This window comes from Scyliorhinus canicula, chromosome 8 (assembly GCF_902713615.1).
Source record: "Scyliorhinus canicula chromosome 8, sScyCan1.1, whole genome shotgun sequence".
Taxonomy (NCBI): domain Eukaryota; kingdom Metazoa; phylum Chordata; class Chondrichthyes; order Carcharhiniformes; family Scyliorhinidae; genus Scyliorhinus; species Scyliorhinus canicula.
The window spans coordinates 75,253,822-75,274,113 of NC_052153.1; the positions used below are offsets into that span (position 1 = coordinate 75,253,822).

The window sequence follows — 20,292 nt, forward strand, 5'->3', positions numbered from 1 at the left end:
TTTTCGTTAAACCCGTCTTGCCGGAGCCTACGGCGTCGGGCTGCTAGCCCCGACCGGGGACCAGAATCGGTCCCCGGTCGGGAAGGGGCGCGCTGCCGTAAAACCCGCCCTGGTTTCACGGCAGCTTTACGATTTCTCCCGTTTTGGGAGAATCGCGCCCAACATTTTCACTCTCCAGCAGAAACAGTTCCAGTAAAGGATATTTGTAGAATACAATTCACTTTTTAAAAATACTGTATTATTTAAAAATAATATATTGATTCCGAAATAACCAAATTTAGTTCTTGCCACTGGAAAGGTGATTTGAACTAACCTCAGCACCATCATAACTGAAGATTCCAACCACACTAACAGGAACTGCTTTGTTCACACAGCGCCCTAGTGCTCTGCGATTAAGAGCAAAGACAAATGGAATTTCTTGTTCACGGGCAACTTCAATTATCGTATGCAATGCGTCATCCAAGCCTCCTGGAGAAAACCATTTTAAAACAAAAAAAATGCAGATGTTTAACGTTATTAACATAACCGGATTTTTAAAAAAAATCCAATATTCTGCTTTTCACAAATGCAATGGTCAGGTTTATCCTGGCCCAAGAATCTTTACCACTCAGCAATCTAAACCTTTGTAGTTAAAACAAACACACATACAACTTTTACTTTCATGCATTTCGTGATGCAGTATCTCACAAGGTGGTTATTGTCATAAGTTGAAATGGCGCTACTAAATCTCCCAACCCCTCCCCTCAGGGACCTTGTAATAGGAAGAAATCCCAGAGACCCCTTCCACAGGGACCTCAGTGATAGGGGGACCTGCCCAGGGACACCTGTAATAGGGGTGAAGGGGGGTGTCCTGAAATGAGACCCCTTAAAACCAGAAAGCTAGGATAACACTAGAATACTTGAGTGATTGGAATGTACTTAGTGCTTTGAATGCACTTGCCTCTCTTTGATGTGTTTAATGTTTATAAACATTGGGGTTTCACCACTTAGGCCACTGAACCGTGAAGGGTGATGAAAGGATCAAAGTTGTAGATGGTTCGTAGAAGCTGTCAATCACAGACCACTACGATAAAGCAATGAATGGCTTGTAGCTAATGGCTCTTTGGCAAGCAGTAGCAGGTTACAGCAGCTGCTCTTTCCAGGAATGGACACCTGGGGAGCTGCAAGGTGTAATTCTTCTCACTGCCCATGTCTGGACTTCTCTCTGGCTTCCAGACAGGGATCTAATTTAAGAGGGAGGAGTCTATGTGAGGTGGGGGTGTCTGTGGGGTCCTTGTGGGGTGCCCCCATTTTACAGAGATCCCTGTGGGAGGGTCGCCCTATTACTGGGATACCTGGGTTGGGGGTGTTGGGAGGGCGGTCTGGTAGAGGAAAAGTGGGCAAGCAATGCATTTTTGGGGAGGGTGTGGCCTCGGATGGTTTTGGGTCGACTCTAGCAGCGTGGCCCTGGTGTGGTGGTTCTCACAGTGGGCTGGGGGAGCCAACCACCGTGAGGTTCACCACTACAGGGCCATGCTGGCAGAGACCACAAGTGATCCGAACCAACGTGATTCCCAGATACGGGGACCGGAGAATCATGGGAGGCTGGCGCATAGGGCGTCAAGCCCGCTAAATAGATGCAAAATTTGCATTTACGCCAGAGCGCATCGTGGGCCTCGTTCACGCTGCCGTGGGGGGGGGGGGGGGGGGGGGAGGAGAGTTGGAGCATCCAGTTCGGATTGGTGCCTGGTGCCAATCCTGATTTTCCCCCGACGTCTTATTCGCTGCTCCATCAAGGACCGCATTTCAGGCGTCCCGCGATGGACAATCCCACCCACAATGTTTTGGCCTCAACTGCTTTCTGTGGTAGAGAATTCCACAGGCTCATGACTCATGGGGTGAAGAAATCTCTCTCTATCTCAGTCCTAAATGGTCTCCCCCACATCCTCAGACTGTGACCGCTGGTTCTGGACTCCACTGCCATGAGGGGCATCCTTCCTGCATCTACCCTGTCTAGTCCTGATGGAATTTTATAGGTTTCTATGAGTCGTTCTATGAGTCTTCCCCCCTCCCCCATTCTTCTAAACGCCAGCGAATGCAATCCTAACAGACTCAATCTCCCCTAATACATCAGTTCTGCGATCTCAGGAATCAGTCTGGTAAACCTTTGCTGCAGTCCATCCACAGTAAGAACATCTTTCCTCCGATAAGGAGATCAAAACTTCATACAATATTCCAGGTGTTGTGTCACCACGGCCCTGTATAACTACACATCCATGCTCCTGTATTCAAATCCGCTTTCAATGAAGGCCAACATACCATTTTGCAACTTCACTGCCTGCTGCACCTGCATGCTTACTTTCAGCGACTATTGTACAATGACACCAAAGTCTCATTGCACATTCCCCTCTCTCAATCTATAGCCAGATTATAATCCGCGTTCCTGGTTTTGCCCATCTGCCATGCATTTGCCCACTCACTCAATTGTCCAAATCATGTTGAAACATCTCTGCATCCTCCTCAAAGCTCACTCTCCCACCCAGCTTTGTGTTGTCTGAAAATTTGGAGATATTGTTCCCTCATCTAAATCATTAATATACATCATGAATAGTTGGGGTCCGAGCACTGATCCTGAGGTACCCCACTAGTCACTGCCTGCCACTTGGAAAAAGATCCATTTATTTCTACTCTTTCCCGTCTGGCAACCAGTTTTCGATCCATCTTCTAAGAGTCCTTGTTTTTTATTCCCTTATATCCCCTTCTTTTATTTTTACCGTTACATTTTTGATCCATGGACGATTTATGGATATGTGTCTTTAAGGCAGCCCCAAGCAGAAGGAATTAGTGGCCTGTGCCTTTAATTCAAACAAAAAAAAAATCCGGAAGGGTGAGCTGATTTTGACTGGTGCTCACAGACTTGCCAGCATCAGTGGTAACTCGGTTTAATTGATTTGGCTGATGGCCAATGAATGAGCTCAAAAGGCTGTGCTCTGCCACATAACAGGTGGTGATTGGATCTGATCATACTGGAATGTTTTCAGAGTCACAAGTTTTGTTTCATTTTTGACTCTGGCAGCCTGGATGGAGGGATGTAACTAACTCTCCCCAAAAAGATTTTACTGAGCAAGTCTGCATGTCATGCTCTTGAGACTGAAGTCAAATCACGAGCTGAAAGCATATAGGCCTGAATGTGAACCTCGAGCTGAAGGCCCAGTTTGATAAGAAATATAGGGCGTGATTTAACCAAGTGGGAATTATGTTCCAAGCAAACACGCTTTAACACGTGTTTCCCGGCGCTCACAGCATGCGAAACACAACTGGTAACTAATTCTAGTTAGATACGGAACCTCAGCTGGGACTGCGCGGGGCCGAGGCCACACTTAGTCTCGTTGAGGAACCCCGCTCGCCGAAACGCCACAGTGCAGGGAGAAGGCAGGACTAAAACCCCCCCTGCGAGCCCCAACTCATTGTAAGGGGGTCCCCAGTCCCTCCCTCACACGCACAGGGCACCCTCATACCCAATCACCTTGGCAATGCCACCCTATCCTGGCAATGCCCCTGCCAGCATCATGGGCACTACTGGTGTCAGTGCCAAGGTGCCCAGATTGTACAAGCAGTGTTAGGATACCACCCTGCCCAGAAGACATGCACCTTGCAGCCTCCAATCCACTGGGAGACTCCCATGTGTGCTGTGCCGTCCGGTCCCCATTTGTGGAAACCAGTACTGAATGGCGGTTGCTGGAGGTCTCAAAGGCGAAGGGGATAGATCCCAACGCCTCAGTTATCTCAGGGAACGAGCTGTCTCACTCTAATATGCAGAATCGGAAAAAATCGGAAAAAGGTGATCCCGCCAACAATGGACGGGCTTCAAATGACGACATCTCGCACGATCACATTAGATCCCGCGAGGTGTGGCAAGCCGGGTAGATTCTGGGAGTATGGTCTCCTGTCGTTTACCGCCCACAGTGCACTGTGGCGCACTGCTTTTCGGGCAAAGCCTGGCCAGTAGATTGCGCATAAAGTGTCTCTACGGAACATTGCTGCCTGCGAGTACTGTATTCTCTAACCTGCAGAGACCCTGAATGAATGACTTTGCAAAGAACACGATTACCATCTGTAAACCAGAGACTTTAACCAGGAAGCGTGTGGTGAAGAAAGTGTGCTAAAGATCCACCATCCAAAGCAAAGACTCTTGGGTACCCCCCCACCCAGTGTTTGTCTGTCTTGTGTGTGTGGGTAAAGGGCGGGACAGTTAAACGGGGTTGTAGTTTTAAGAGTGTTGTTACCCAGTTGTATTTACTGCAGATTTCATGATAGTTCTTTATATAAACATGTTTAAACTTAAAAACCTGGTGACTGTACTTGGGCAGCCAAGGGCAAAAGACTGGATATTTTTACAAGAATTATTGGTTAATTTACTTGCGTTGTGACTCCACGACAAGTGGGGGTCAACTGACCGTGCACTTGCCTAGGGTGTCGTAACATAATTTTGGGGCTCGACTGGGATCTTTGGAACGGTAGACAGCGAATTTGGGTTACAGTGTAAATTGAAACAGACATCAGATTTGTAGTGATATAAAAGGATGGTTCTGGAAGCTGCTAAGATTCTTCTTAAGGTGGACTATTTATCTTTAAAAGAGCTTCGAAAAGACAAGTAGGTGAATTAGAAATAGAGGTGCTGACTAAAGCTAAGAAGGTGGAGATAATTGAAGTAATTGCTCAACATTTACATTTGAAAGAAATGCAAGAAACACAGCCTGGGTCATGGCAACAATCAGTAGAATTGACGAGAGAGAGAGAGAGAGAGAGAGTTAAAAGAAAAAGAGATGGAGATGTAAATGAGGAAGTTGGAACTAGAGAGAGGGAAAAGCAAAAGAGAGAGATGCCTTAGATGAAGGCACTGGAAATTGGTGGGAAGTTGCCAGAATGCAGAGGGGAGCTTAATTCTAGAACAGAACCCAGTGGCGAGATGTTTAAATTTATATAGGCCTTCCTAAAATTTGATGAGGAAGTAGAAACGTCTTTTTTTTGGGCTTAAGAGAAAATAGCAACCCAAATGGAGTGGCCAAGAGAAAAGTGGACATTACCCATGCAGAGTAAATCGCATGTGGGCGGGAACAGGATCCCTGTCAGAGCAGGTGACTAAGAATTATGATGAGATTTAAAAGGCTATTCTGGATGCATATAAATTGGTTCCCGAGGCTTATAGGCAAAAGTTTTGGAATTTAAGAAGGCAGCCGGGAACAGACATTTGCAGAATTTGAATGGGTTAAGCAGAACAATTTTAATAAATGGGTTTGAGCATTGGGAGTTGAAACTACCAGTGAGGCTCTCAGAGAGGTTGTTCCCTTAGAGTTTAATAATTCCCTCCTTTCGTAAGACCACATGTTGAAGACTAGAGGGTGAAGATTGCTAGGCAGGCGGCAATTATCTTCGCCGATTATGAGCTAATCCATAAATATAAACCATTGTTCCATCACCCCCATAATTTTGAAAAGTATAGGAAGTGAGAGAGTGAAAGGAAGGCAGGTAGCCAAGGTAAGGAATGGATAGCTAGGAATGTTCCGAGATTATGGGGTGGCTGCTAGCATAGTGGTTAGCATTGCTGCCTCACAGTGCCAGAATCTGGGTTCAATGCCGGCTCAACTCTCTTACTGGAGAATGATTTGGTTTCCCTCCAGAGAACTCAATGAAAGCTGAGGTAGTAGTAAATTGAATAGGTGCAAATTATATCCCAGTTTCACGAGGGGTTTTTCACAGTAACTTCATTGCAGTGTTAAGTAAGCCTTCTTGTGACAATAAAGATTATTTAAAAATATATATAATTGTATAAAGTACAATTAGAGTGTGATTTAGTTTCAGGTCCAGTAGTTGCCGGAGTGGTTAAGGAATCCCCAGTGGAATGGATTAAACTTGCTTTTGGAGAATGATTTGGCAGAAGTGAAGGTCGTAATTTTACTTATGATTACAGAGAGTCCGAAAGAAGTACTCCAGATAGTGCATGAGGTACCAACTGTAGGGCATATGGTAATTAGGAAAACTCATTGGGCACTGAATGACTCAATTGAGAAAATGTTGACAGACGTTGATCACACATCAAATGACAGTGGTAGTGACCCAGATTCTGAGAATTCAAAGACTGGAGGTGTCCATAAGAAAGAAGAGATAGAATCTAATAGCAATAAGTGTTGAAGATTCAGACAAAACCTTTTTCTTCATCATTAATCACCCGGACAATCTTCGTTTATATATAGAACATAGAACATAGAACAGTACAGCACAGAACAGGCCCTTCGGCCCTCGATGTTGTGCCGAACAATGATCACCCTACTTTAAACCCACGTAACCCGTATACCCGTAACCCAACAATCCCCCCATTAACTTTACACTACGGGCAATTTAGCATGGCCAATCCACCTAACCCGCACATCTTTGGACTGTGGGAGGAAACCGGAGCACCCGGAGGAAACCCACGCACACACAGGGAGGACGTGCAGACTCCACACAGACAGTGACCCAGCCGGGAATCGAACCTGGGACCCTGGAGCTGTGAAGCATTGATGCTAACCACCATGCTACCGTGAGGCCCATAAAATTTTCTCTCCGCTCCGCCGCTCCCTCTCTCACATCATCTCATATATCACATCACAAACAATAAAGAACCCAGGACTGAGCCCTGTGGTATGCCACTGGACACCAGCCCCCAGCCACACCAACAGCCTTCTACCACCACCACCCTTTGTCTCAGAACATACCATTAAGCCAATTTTGGATTCAACTTGCCACGCTACCCTGGCTTTCATGTACTTTTACCTTCGTTATCAGTCTCCCATGTTGGGCCTTGTCAAAGGCTTTGCTGAAATCCAAATAAACTATGTCAACTGTACTACCCTTATCTACACACCTGGTCACCTCCTTAAAAACATTTATCAAATTTTTTAGGCATAACTTCCCTTTGACAAAGCCAGGCGGACTGTTCAAACCTTGCCTTGCCAAGTGGAGATTGATTCCGTCCTTCAGATTGTTCTCCAATAGTTTCCTGACCACTGATGAGACTCACTGGACTGTAATTCCCTGGTTTATCTCTACCATCCTCCTTGAAAAGTGGACCCACATTAGCTGTCCTCCAGTCCTCTGGTACCTCCCAGGTGGCCACGGAGGAATGAAAAATTTGGGTCAATGCCCCTATAATTTCCTCCCTGTGTGCCAGAGCGGCCGGGCATAAAAATCATCCAGACCAGGAGATTTGTCCATTTCTAAGCCTGCCAAAACCTCCAGTACCCCCTTACTCCCTATGGCAAACTGCTCAAGAACCTCATAGGCCCTCAGTCTGAATTCTGCAGCTTTTAAGAATCCTTCCCTTATTTTTCCTTTCTTTTATTTTAGACGTTACATTTTTGATCCATGGACTGTGACTTTTAAGGCAAAGCAGCCTGTGCCTTTAAACCAAACAGCAGGATCCAGAAATCTGTGCTGACATAGACTGGTGATTGCTGATTGGCCAGTGTCAGTGATGACTCGGTTTGATTGATTTGGCTGGTAGGCAATGACTGGGCCCAAAAGGCTGTGCTCTGGCCGGTAACGGGTGATGATTGGATCTGATTCCACTGGAATGTTCTCAGAGTCATGAGGTCCAGTTTGATCTCACTTTTGATTCTGCTGCTTGGATTGGAGGTTCTAATAGATATGGAGTTGGGACACAGGTCAGCCATAATATAACTGAATAGCTGAACAGGCTTGGTGCATTAAATGGCATACTCCTGTGCCTATTAGCTTTTCTCCTTCCTACATCCTGTAAAAGGAACAGTTACAAAGAACTTACCTTTGGATTGTATTCTTTCACAGTTAGGAGAAATGATAACACACTTCAGCTTTTTCAGCTTTAGATGTTTCAAAACTTCTCTCAGCCCCATGACAATCCTACGTTTTTTCTTAGCTTTAATTGGATCCTTTTGGTACAAGCGATCTTGGAAACGAACAAGTTCTTTCAGCAAGTCAGTCACATAATTGTCAACTTCTTTACTGAGCACCTGGCTGCAATATCTGAAGGAAAAGACACGAACATGGTGAGGTGCTGCAACAATGTTCCAATAAAGTACATATTATGCAAGAAAAAAAACTTGGATACAGCACCCTACTTAAGCCCATGTCTCCACCCTATCCCCGTAACCCAGTAACCCCACCTATCCTTTTGGACACTGAGGGGCAATTAATCATAGAATTTACAGAGCTTTTCACAGTAACTTCATTGCAATGTAGGCCTACTTGTGACAATAAAGATTATGATGAGTGCAGAGGGAGGCCATTCGGTCCATCGAGTCTACACCCATCCTTGGAAAGAGCATCCTACACAAGCCCACACCTCTACCCTTACCCCATTCAATATTTTTGGACACTAAGGGCAATTTAGCATGGCCAGTCCACCTAACCTGCACATCTTTGGACTGTGGGAGGAAACCGGAGCACCCAGAGGAAACCCACGCAGACATGGGGAGAAAGTGCAGACTCCGCACAGTCATCCGAGGCCAGAATTGAACCCAGGTCCCTGGAGCTGTGAGGCAGCAGTGCTAACCACTGGGCCACCATGCCACCCATAGCTGATACCAAACTAGTTATTTTTAGGATCCACAATGGAGGTTTGTCTACACCATTGCAGTCAGCAGTATTTACAAAATAAGACCAGAAAGAAACTTAAAAAAAAACCAAAATATCACACTGAAATACATACATGTAATTATGACCAAGTTAAAAGTTTGTGTTATGGGTTGTTCATGAGAATGCAACTTTCAGGCTATAATGGACTAAATACAGAGAGATGGACATTCAGGTTAAGCCAGTTTATTGTGCGAGTAGCTAAGCCCGATGGACAAAGAAGGTCAATCCTCACCTTGAAATGGAGTTAGCTCATTTCAGCCAGGTCAATAGTAGGAACATTAGAATTTACTCAGCATGCGGGAAAAGCAAATTTCATCTACTCTCAAACAATGTGTGTACATACATGTGAGTATATGTGTGCTGTTGGAAGAGGATAGAGTTACATTTTTGTAATGCATCCTATTGTGGGGTAGTCTTCACCTCACTATCAAAAATTGCATACGAATAATGGATATGTGAACAAGAGACAAGACGTACTTCCGGTGGCGGCTATGAGGGAGTACGTTGCACATTTGGTGGCTCTCGCTCCAGCCAGATTTTAAGACCTTTTTCCCCGACTTTTTTGAACTTTTGAGCGCTGGAGTGAAAAACAATAGCACTCTAGGTCTGAATCCATACAGAGTTGTATGGACTTAAGGAGCAGTAGGGAGCGAAAACAGGCGAAGAAGGGGCTGAACAAAGGTGGTGTGGAAGCTCAAGTGGGAGGAAAGATGGCCGATGAACGGACCACAGAAAGGACGGTCCAGACAGCACTGGACAACATGCTGCAGGTCATGAAAGAGAGCAGCATGAAAGAGGTCATGGCAGCACTGAAGCGGGATAATTTGGAACCGCTCCAAAAAGCAGTGGAGCGACTTGACTAGAGGCTGGATGCTCAGGATAAGAAGGTCCAGGCACTGGAGAAGACAGTGGAAGAGCAGGCGGATTTCCAAACGGTAGCGGGCGTGGAAATTAGTAACTTAAAGGAGCAGCAATCAAGGCTGATGGACAAGCTGGAGGACCTGGAAAATAGGTCTCGCCGGCAGAATCTGAGAATCATTGGGCTCCCGGAGGGGGCCGAGGGAGTAGATGTCACGGTATATGTGGCAGACATGCTGCAGAAGCTGGTGGAGGATGATTTCTTCCCGCGTCCGTTGGAGCTGGACAGGGCACACAGAATGCAGGTGAGGCAGCCACGAGGGGGGCGGGGGGCGATGGTGGTCAGGTTCCATAGGTTTGTGGACAAGGAGCGGGTTCTATAGTGGGCCAAGAGTACGAAGAGCTGCTCATGGAACAACAGTGTCCTGCGCATCTACCAAGATCTGAGCCAGGAGGTGGCCAGAAGGAGGGCAGCCTACAGACAAATTAAAGAGATTCTGTTTAAAAAGGTCAAGTTCGGGCTACTTTTCCCGGCACGGCTTTGGGTCACATACCGGGAACAGCAACATTATTTTGACGACCCGGAGGAAGCGATGGACCTCGCTAAGGGGCATGGACTGGTGCCGAACTGAGGACCCATGGACTCAAGTTAAGAGTGTATTAAGGGATGTCTGCATTTGATCGCAGATTGCCCTTCGTGTTAGCAATGTCGTTCGGCATGCTCTTTTACTTAAAATTGGGGGTGTTCTTGTGTTTGTGTTTGCCTGTTTGAAAGTTTTAAAGTTAAAGCCAAAGTTACAGTTAAAGTTTAAGTTGTTGGGTGCTGGGGGGCTATTCGGATTCTCTTTGCCTTTTTTTTTCTTCTTCTGGGAATGTTGGGAGGGGGGTGGGTGATAGCGCCCACCTCATTACAGTTTGAATTGCACTATGGTGGGGGCGAGCTTTGTTCTTTGTTTGTTTTCTCTCTGTTTCGGTCCCAGAGCGATTGCTCGAAAAGGGCTGTTGATGGGCGGGGGGGGGACAATAGGTGGGAGACATGGTGGCGCCGGAGTTGAGAGCCACCAGACTAGCTGCTCTGAGCTAGTCAACGGGAGCGAGGTGGGGGTGTGTATACAGCCAGTATACGGCAGGGGTTAGGTTACAAGGGGATGTTGCTGGGGGCTGGGGGTGGATGATCTGCTGACGAGGGAGGGAACTGAACCAGGTAACAGGGAAGGGGTCGGGGTGGGAGCTGCCAAGAGGCGGATCAGGGGAGGCGCGGCACATGGGCAGGGGGTGGACCCAAGAAGGGGGATGGCTGATCGGCGTAGAGGGTGCCCTCCAACCAGGCTGATCACCTGGAATGTTAGAGGATTAAACGGGCCGGTCAAGAGGACACGTGTGTTCGCGCACTTACGGGCTCTGAAGGCGGATGTAATGTTGCTACAGGAGACGCATTTGAAAGTGGCGGACCAGATTAGGTTACGGAAGGGCTGGGTTAGCCAGGTCTTCCATTGGGGGCTTGACGCTAAGACCAGAGGGGTCGCGATCATGATTAACAAACGGGTTAAATTTGAGGCGGACAGAACAGTTGCGGATGGGGGTGGTAGATTTCTCATGGTCCGGGGCAAGCTTGAGGGGCTGAAGGTGGTCCTAGTGAATGTTTACGCTCCAAACTGGGATGATGTAGATTTCATCAAAAGGCTGCTGGGGAAAATCCCTGACTTGGATTCGCAGAAGTTGATTATGGGTGGGGACCTTAATACAGTCCTCGACCCCGACCTGGACCGGTCGTGCTCCAGAACGGGCAGGGTCCCGGCAATAGCAAGAGAACTGAGCGGGTTCATAGAACAAATGGGGGAGGGGGGGGGGGGGGGGGGGGGGGTTGACCCCTGGAGAATCAGCCGGCCGATGGAGAAGGAGTTCTCGTTCTATTCACATGTTCACAAGGTTTATTCTCGTATTGACTTCTTTATTATGAGTAGGGACTTTTTGGAGGGGGTGAGGGACACAGGATACTCGGCGATCACTATTTCGGACCATGCTCCACATTGAGTCGACCTGCTGGTCTGCAAAGAAAGTTACCAGCGTCCACAATGGAGGTTAGAGGTGGGATTGTTGGCAGAGGAGAGGGTGTGTGAGAGAGTGGGGAAATGCATGCAGGACTACCTGCAGGTCAACGATACAGGGGAAGTCTCAGCAGCGGTGCTCTGGGAGGCGCTGAAGGCGGTGGTGAGAAGGGAACTGATCTCAATCCGAGACCATAGGGACAGAACGGATAGGGCAGAGATGGACAGACTGGTGCAGGAGATGACACGGAGGGATAGTGAATAAGCGGACTCCCCGAGGGCAGAGCTACTTAGGGAACAACGGAGACTGCAGGCGGAGCTGAGAGCGCTATCCACTGGGAAGGCCTTGGAGCAGCTCAGAAAGGCCAGGGGCGCGGTGTATGAGTATGGAGAGAAAGCCAGCAGAATGCTTGCAGAGCAACTTAGGAAGAGGGAGGCAGCCAGGGAGATAGGGACGGTAGTGGACGGGGCAGGGAACCGGTGGGAGACCCTGGCAGGAGTGAACAGGGTATTCAGGGACTTTTACAGTAAGCTGTATACCTCGGAACCCCCCACGGGACCGGAGGGGATGAGGCGCTTCTTAGATGGGCTGACCTTCCCAAAAGTGGGCAGGGGGATGGTAGAGGGGCTGGGGGCCCCGATTAGAGCTGAAGTAATGGGGGGCCTGAAGGCCATGCAGTCGGGTAAAGCTGCGGGGCCGGACTGTATCCAGTGGAGTTCGACAAAAAGTTTGCGGGTATACTGAGGCCGGTGGTGGTTAGGGTGTTTAACGAGGCAAGGGACAATGGGGTGCTACCCCCGACGATGTCACAAGCCACCATCTTGCTGATATTAAAACGGGATAAGGATCCAGAGGTTTGTGGGTCCTATAGGCCAATCTCCCTGATTAATGTAGACGCTAAACTGCTGGCCAAGATCCTGGCGTCCAGAATTGATTGTGGAGGACCAAACGGGGTTTGTTAAGGGCAGGCAGCTGGTAGCCAATCCAAGAAGGCTACTCAATGTGATTATGATGCCCCCGGAGGGCAGAGAGGTGGAGGTAGTGGTGGCAATTGATGCCGAAAAGGCTTTTGACTGGATGAAGTGGGACTATTTATGGGAGGTGCTGGGACGGTTTGGGTTTGGAGAGGGCTTTGTGGACTGGGTTAAACTGCTATATCAGGTCCCGGAGGATAGTGTAAGGACGAACAGGACAACATCTGAATATTTTAGACTATGCCGCGGGACAAGACAGGGATGACCCTCTTTCCACTGCTGTTTGCGTTGGCCATAGAACCACTGGCAATTGCTCTGAGAGCGGCAAGGGGATGGAAGGGAATGGTCCGGTGGGGGGGGGGGGGGGGGGCTGGGGGGAATAGAACACAAAGTCTCGCTCTACGTGGATGACCTGCTTTTGTATGGGTCAGATCCAGCGGCAGGGATGGACGGATTATGGAAATCCTAGGGGAATTTGGCCGGTTTTCAGGCTACAAGTTGAACATGGCAAAAAGCGAGATGTTTGTGGGCAGGCGAGGGGTCAGGAGAATAGGCTGAGGGAGCTACCATTTAGGCTGGTTGGGGAAAGTTTTAGGTATCTTGGGATACAAGTGGCGCGCGACTGGGATAACATGCATAAGTTGAACTTGTCCAGGCTGGTGGAGCAAATGAGGAGCGATTTTCGGAGGTGGGATGCACTCCCGCTGTCACTAGCGGGGAGAGTACAGACGGTGAAGATGACGATCCTCCCGAGATTCCTGTTTATTTTTCAGTGTTTCCCTATTTTCATTCTGCGGTCCTTCTTTAAAAGAATCAATAAAATCATCCTGGGATTTGTTTGGGTGGGGACGTACCCGCGGGTAAAGAGGGGGATGCTGGAACAGAACCGTAGCGAGGGGGGGCTGGCGTTGCCGAACCTCAGCAACTACTACTGGGCGGCTAACATAGCCATGATAAGGAAATGGATGGTGGGTACATGGTTGGTTTGGGAGCGGGTGGAGGCTGCTTCGTGCAGGGGCACCAGCTTGGCAGCCCTGGTCACGGCTCCCCTGCTGCTCCCGCCGGCCAGGTACTCCATCAGCCCTATAGTGGTGGCGGCTTTGCGGATTTGGGGCCAATGGAGGAAGCATGCAGGGGAAGTGGGAGCGTGGGTCTGGTCCCCAATATGTGACAACCACCGATTTGTCCCAGGGAAGATAGATGGCGGGTTTCGAGTGTAGCGGAGGGCAGGGGTGGGAAGGATGGGCGACTTGTTCCTGGAAGGGAGCTTCGCGAACATGAGGGCGTGGAGGAGAAGTTCAGGCTGGCGAGGGGGAATGACTTTCGGTACTTGCAGGTGCAGGATTTCGTACGTAGACAGGTCCCGTCCTTTCCACGCCTTCCACCAAGGGGGATCCAGGACAGGGTAGTTTCCAGGGGGGAGGTAGGAGAGGGGACAGTCTCGGATATTTATAAGGAGCTTATGGGAGCGGAGGACACAGGGACCGAGGAACTGAAACTTAAGTGGGAGGAGGAGCTTGGTGGGGAGTTGGAGGGAGGCGTATGGGCAGACGCTCTGAGGAGGGTAAATGGAACCACAACATGTGCCAGGCTCGGTCTGATTCAGTTCAAGGTGGTTCACCGGGCCCACATGACGGTGGCCCGGATGAGCAAATTCTTTGGGCTGGAGAACAAGTGTGCTAGATGTGGGGGAGGACCAGCGAACCATGTCCACATGTTCTGGGCGTGTCCAAAACTCAGGGGATACTGGCAGGGATTTGCGGACGTCATATCCCGGGTACTGAAAACAAGGGTGGCGATGAGTCCAGAGGTGGCGATTTTTGGGGTGTCGGAAGACCCGGGAGTACAGGAGGGGATAGAGGCCAAAGTTGTGGCCTTTGCTTCCCTGATAGCCCGGCGTCGAATACTGTTGGCCTGGAGGGACTCAAAGCCCCCAAAGACCGAAGTATGGCTGTCGGACATGGCAAGCTTTCTCGGCTTGGAAACAAAATCAAGTTTGCCTTACGAGGATCACTATCGGGGTTCGCCCTGAGGTGGCAACCATTCATCGATTTCTTTGCGGGGAACTAATCATCAGCGGGGGGTGGGGTTGGGGAGGGGTAGAATAGTGTAGAGTAGGGGAGGGGGAAGAATAGGCGTGTCTATTTGCGAGAGTGGTACTGTTATTTGCACTATGTTTTTTGTAATTGGTATCTGCACACTAATGTATATTGCTACTGTTTACAATGACAAAAATACCTCAATAAAATTGTCTGTTTAAAAAAAAAGAGACAAGATGTAACTGCGGACCCAGAGGGAGGCGAGGTATTGATGCAGAAAGTTGGCAAGAAAATGGACAAACTAACAGAATTAAAACAACTGACAAGGAGAAGGTAATTGACCTCAGAAAATCTCTGAAATCAAATGAAGGTTTTTTTTTTAAATAATTTTTAGTGAGAAATTTTGATTTTATACAACATTGACGCACCTTAGTAAAATACCAAAAATAACAATAATATTAACAATCATATACATTCGCCCCATAATAAACACTACTACAATAATCCCCCCCCCCCCCCCGGGTTGCTGCTGCTATTGACCCAGTTACCCATCTCTGAGCCAGGAAGTCCAGAAAAGGCTGCCATCGTTTATAGAACCCTTGTATTGATCCTCTCAGGGCAAATTTGACCTTTTCCAATTTTATAAATCCCGCCATGTCACTGATCCAGGTCTCCACGCTTGGGGGCCTTGCATCCTTCCATTGTAACAGAATCCTTCGACGGGCTACTAGGGACGCAAAGGCCAGGACACAGGCCTCTTTCGCCTCCTGCACTCCCGGCTCTACCGCAACTCCAAAAATCGCAAGTCCCCACCCTGGTTGGACCCTGGATCCAACCACCCTCGACACCGTCCCCGCCACCCCCTTCCAGAATTCTTCCAGTGCTGGGCATGCCCAGAACATATGGGCGTGGTTCGCAGGACTCCCCGAACATCTGGTGCACCTGTCCTCACCCCCGAAGAACCTACTCATCATAGTCACGGACATGTGGGCCCGGTGCAGCACCTTAAATTGGATGAGACTAAGCCTCGCACATGAGGAGGAAGAGTTGACTCTCTCCAAGGCCTCCGCCCAAGTCCCGTCCTCTATCTGCTCCCCGAGTTCCTCCTCCCATTTAGCCTTCAGCTCCTCCACTGACGACTCCTCCACCTCCTGCATTACCTTATAGATGTCAGACACCTTCCCCTCTCCTACCCACACCCCCGAAAGGACTCTGTCCATCGTCCCCTGCGAGGGCAGCAAAGGGAATCCCTCTACCTGTCGCCTAGCAAACGCCTTTACCTGCAGGTATCTGAACATGTTCCCCTGGGGAAGGCCAAATTTATCTTCCAGTTCCCCCAGGCCCGCAAACCTCCCGCCAATAAACAGGTCCCTCAATTTGCTGATGCCCGCCCTTTGCCACCCCCTGAACAAATGAAGGTTTTTAACCCAAACAAATGCTTGTAGTCTGAAGAAAGCTTCAAAACATTAATGATTTCACACAACTGCAAGGTTTCACATCCTGTAGAGGAATGTGGAAATGTATTTTACGGTATGTAAATTATGAACATTGCAATAAAATGCCAAACTTTGTGGTTAAACCCCAAGCAGAAGTAACTTCATGATCTCAGCAGACCGTGACAGACAAATAATGAACAATATATATTTTTTAAACTCCCCATTGTCTCACTTACAAACCACTTAATGTTCTTACCTTCCTATTAATAGGATAAATGGTTAATGCTCATGCAAATTAAAATATTTTGGCAATATTAAGTTAAAGTCAACCATGTTGGGGAAACAGGGGCGCGATTCTCCGCCCCCCACGCCGGTTGGGAGAATAGCGGGAGGGCCTCCCGTCATTTTTCACGCCCTCCCGTTATTCTGCTCCCCCTCGCCCGACCCACGTCACGAATCGCCGCTCGCCGTTTTTTTACAGCGAGCGGCGATTCTCCACGGCCGATGGGCCGAGCAGCCGGGCCTTTACGCCCGTTTTTTCATGGCAGCAAACATACCTGCTTGCTGCCGTCGTAAAAACGGGCGCTGGATGCCCGTTTGGGGGCATGTGCGGGTTCCGTCAATGGCGTGATGACGTCACCCGCGCATGCGCGGGTTGGAGCCGGCCGCGCGTCATCTTGGCGCGCGGCCTTAACGACGGTCGTTAAGGCCGCGACGCCATGATTCCCGGGGTCCCGCTCCTAGCCCCGATGGGGAGGGGGGGGGGGGGGGAGAATCGGGTCCCGGGAATGGGCGTGAAGGCTGCCGTGAAAAGCCAGTTTCACGGCAGCCTTTACGACTCTCCGCATTTGCGGAGAATCTCGCCCCAGAACATCTAAGTATTCACTGATGGCATTGTGCTCACCAAAATCAGAACCAACGCAGAGTTCCACACACATTATTCTGCCATAAAACCACCAACACCAGGACCAAAATTCCTCTTGCACCAACAGATACAGAATCTGATGAATATCTTGGTGAGAAATTAATTTTCCCAATTATAAAAGGGTAACAATACAAAGTAATTACATTTAATTTTCCAAATTAGGTGGCATACTTGCAAGCTGGTTTCAGATATCTGCCTTTCTGTTCAATATACTCAAACCTGTTATATAAAGCGACTTATTGATTGGTTCTCAGAGGAGACCACATACTTTAGCTGCTGAGTGGAGTTGCAGCCTCATTTTGTGGTTAAATTGCTAGCACCCCCCCCGCCCCCAACATCGAAACCATGTGCCTGGCAAAGGTCTGAAACTTGTGACTTGAGCCCGAAAGTCTGCACACATGATACTAGTTTGTACTCAACCTCAAGGCTGTCCCAAGCGGAAATGCTTATCTCACACTGATTAAATCAAGTTATATGCGCTTTAACTGTTTTTTACATTTTTTTCCTGACACATTTAAATACATTTCCTTCATGATGTTTGCTGTTGGTGAATAGTGCTGCTACACTAACATTTGTTATGATGGTGCAATTTGTACACATGCACTTATGATGAACTATGATGAAGTCCATTTTCCTAGCAGTTCAGAAGGTGAGATTATGGCACACTGAGAGAAAGTGGAAAATCAGTCTCTTGATTGCTCCACTGTCTCTAATTTATCAGACTGCTAGTCCAACATTGGCCTCGGACCCCACAACAAACTCCATTCCCTAGCCACTGATTCAAGCCCCTTCCCGGCAACTACTTGGGGCTGTTAGATCGTTTGCAACCTTGCTATAATATCTGACCCTGAGATGAGCTTCTGACCACACATTTGCACCATCTCTGAAACAGTCTATTTTCACTTCCATAACATCACCTGACTCTGCCCGTCAGAGTTCATCTGCTAGGGCAGCACGGTGGCCTAGTGGTTAGCATAGCTGCCTCACGGCGCTGAGGTCCCAGGTTCGAATCCCGGCTCTGGGTCACTGTCCGTGTGGAGTTTGCACATTCTCCCCGTGTCTGCGTGGGTTTCGCCCCCACAACCCAAACAAATGTGCAGAGTAGGTGGATTGACTACGCTAAATTGCCCCTTAATTGGAAAAAATAATTGGGTAATCTAAATTTAAATAAAATAAAATAAAAAAAAATAAAAAATAAGAGTTCATCTGCTGACGCCCTCATTAATGCGTTTGCTACCTCTAGACTAATGCAGTCCTGACAGGCTTCTCACGTTCTACCATCTGCAATCTTGAGGCAATCCAAAACTCTGCTGCACCAAATCCTGCCCACTCATCGCACCATTGCTCCCTGAATTACATTGGCTCCTGGTTAAGCAACATCTTGATGTATAAATATTAATTCTTAAATTCAAATACCTTCAAAACCTTATCCTTCCCCGTCCATCTAATTTCTTCCAGTCCCAAACGTCTCCAGATATTTGCACCCATTTAATTCTGGCCTACAGTTGCTAAGGGCCTAACCACTGGAATTCCTTCCGTACACATCTCTGCCTCTCCAACTCTCTTTCCTCCTTTAAGACCCTCCTGAAAACTACTTATTTGGCTCAGCTTTAGCTATCTGCGCCAATATGGCTCAGTATCAAATTTTGCTTTTTATGCTCCCGTGATGCTTTTGGATATTTTAGTACATTAAAACTATATAAATACAAGTTGTTGTCATTATCTAATCTCCAGTATTGCATTTTGGAGTTCAACCACCAGAACATATTTACATCATGCGCCTTATATAAAAGTAAAATCTCAACGCACATTACAGCCTAACTGACAGATTCTGCGCCAGAAAAGTGGGAACTTGGAGAAGAAATCCTGGTTACATTCCAATTATAAAACTGATTAGGATGGTCTGGATGCTACGGCAAGAATCAGGAAGAGAGAGTAGCTAGAGAGGTGAGCACTTAGTTGGGCAACAACGATGAATGTGAAGAGAGTGATATATGAAGGATGAGAAAGTGCTTTATAAAAACAAGATTTACGGTAGCATTTGCAAAAATGTTGGTGGGTGTTATAATTTTGGCTCTGAAAAGGATGTAATTGATGTTGAGGGAAAGAGATATCCATCCTGGCTTTGGGAGGGGATGAAAACAGAGTTGGAAAGCAGGCTACAAATACTGAAGGGAGAAGTGGGGGAAGACCTGCGCCTGGATTCTCCCCTACCCGGCGGGGCGGGGGGTCCCGGTGTAGCGGAGTGGAGCCAACCACTCCGGCGTCGGGCCTCCCCAAAGATGCGGAATTCTCCGCAGCTTTGGGGGCTAGGCCCGCGCCGGAGTGATTGACGCCACGCCGACTGGCGCCAAAACTGGGGCTAACGGCTTTTGACGCCCGCCCCCCGGCGTCGGGGCTGGCCGAAAGGCCTTCGCCGGTTCGCGCATGCGCCGGTGCGTCAGCGGTCGCTGACGTCACCACTGGCGCATGCGCGGTAGGGGGGTTCTCTTACGCCTCCGCCATGGTGGAGGCTGTGGCGGTGGCGGAAGAAAAAGAGTGCCCCCATGGCACTGGCCCGCCCGCCGATCGGTGGGCCCTGATCGCGGGCCAGGCCACCGTGGGGGCACCCCCCCCCCCGGACCCCGCTCACGCCGCCAATCCCGCCGCCACCAGAGGTGGCTGAAACCATGTCGGCGGGATTGGCCTCTCAGCGGTGGGACTTTGGCTGATCCCGGGCCAGAGAATCGCCGCGGGGGGGGGCACGCCGATCGGTGCGGGGGGCCCGCCGATCGGCGGGGCCCGAATCCCGCCCCCGCCAATTCCCGGGTGGCGGAGAATTCAGGCCACGGCGGGGCAGGATTTACGCCATCCCCGGGCGATTCTCCGACCCTGCGAGGGGTCGGAGAATTTCGTCCCTGAAGTCTTCTGGTCTCAAAAAGTTTACTGCTGGATGTATGTTTGATTGTTAGTAGTATAACACCGGTATGCATTCCAGTCCTCACAGTCCCAGCAACTCACATATCTCTGAAGTGCAACTCAATCCAGGCGTTCAAACCAGACGATCAGAAATTTACAGAATCTGATGCAATATATTCAAACATTAACCTTCATGGTGTAAAGTAAGGGACATTTTCAATTATGAAACTCATTCCAGCATATAGCACCAGAACTTCACTTACTCTCTGAACCTCCTGCTATGTATCTTCGGACGACTGGGATTCATCAGAATGCTTTCTGTACATGTTCCTTCAGAGTTTTTTTCAGAAAGGGGTTGTAAATTTTGACAGGGTGATGAAGGTGCAGAATTAGCCAAATCTTCTGTTGAATCTGAATCAAAATGTTGTAAATAACAAAATTGTAAAGAGCATTAACGTTTTCTATGTTGCAGAATAGTA

At 48.7% G+C, this 20,292-nt stretch overlaps 1 protein-coding gene across 5 annotated transcripts in view; it reads right to left on the bottom strand.

Annotated features, from left to right (window-relative positions):
• LOC119970326 (selenocysteine insertion sequence-binding protein 2-like) overlaps window positions 1-20,292 on the bottom strand; it is a 138,083-nt gene that overhangs the window by 32,605 nt on the left and 85,186 nt on the right. For 4 of the 5 annotated variants that reach the window (XM_038804765.1, XM_038804762.1, XM_038804761.1 and 1 more), the window contains 3 exons: window positions 20,077-20,224; window positions 7,802-8,022; window positions 314-468 (listed from right to left, as the gene is read on the bottom strand). In XM_038804765.1, coding sequence (XP_038660693.1) covers window positions 314-468; window positions 7,802-8,022; window positions 20,077-20,224 — 524 coding nt within the window. The remainder of the gene's footprint in view (window positions 1-313; window positions 469-7,801; window positions 8,023-20,076; window positions 20,225-20,292) is intronic. The other variant, XM_038804763.1, reaches the window with a different exon arrangement.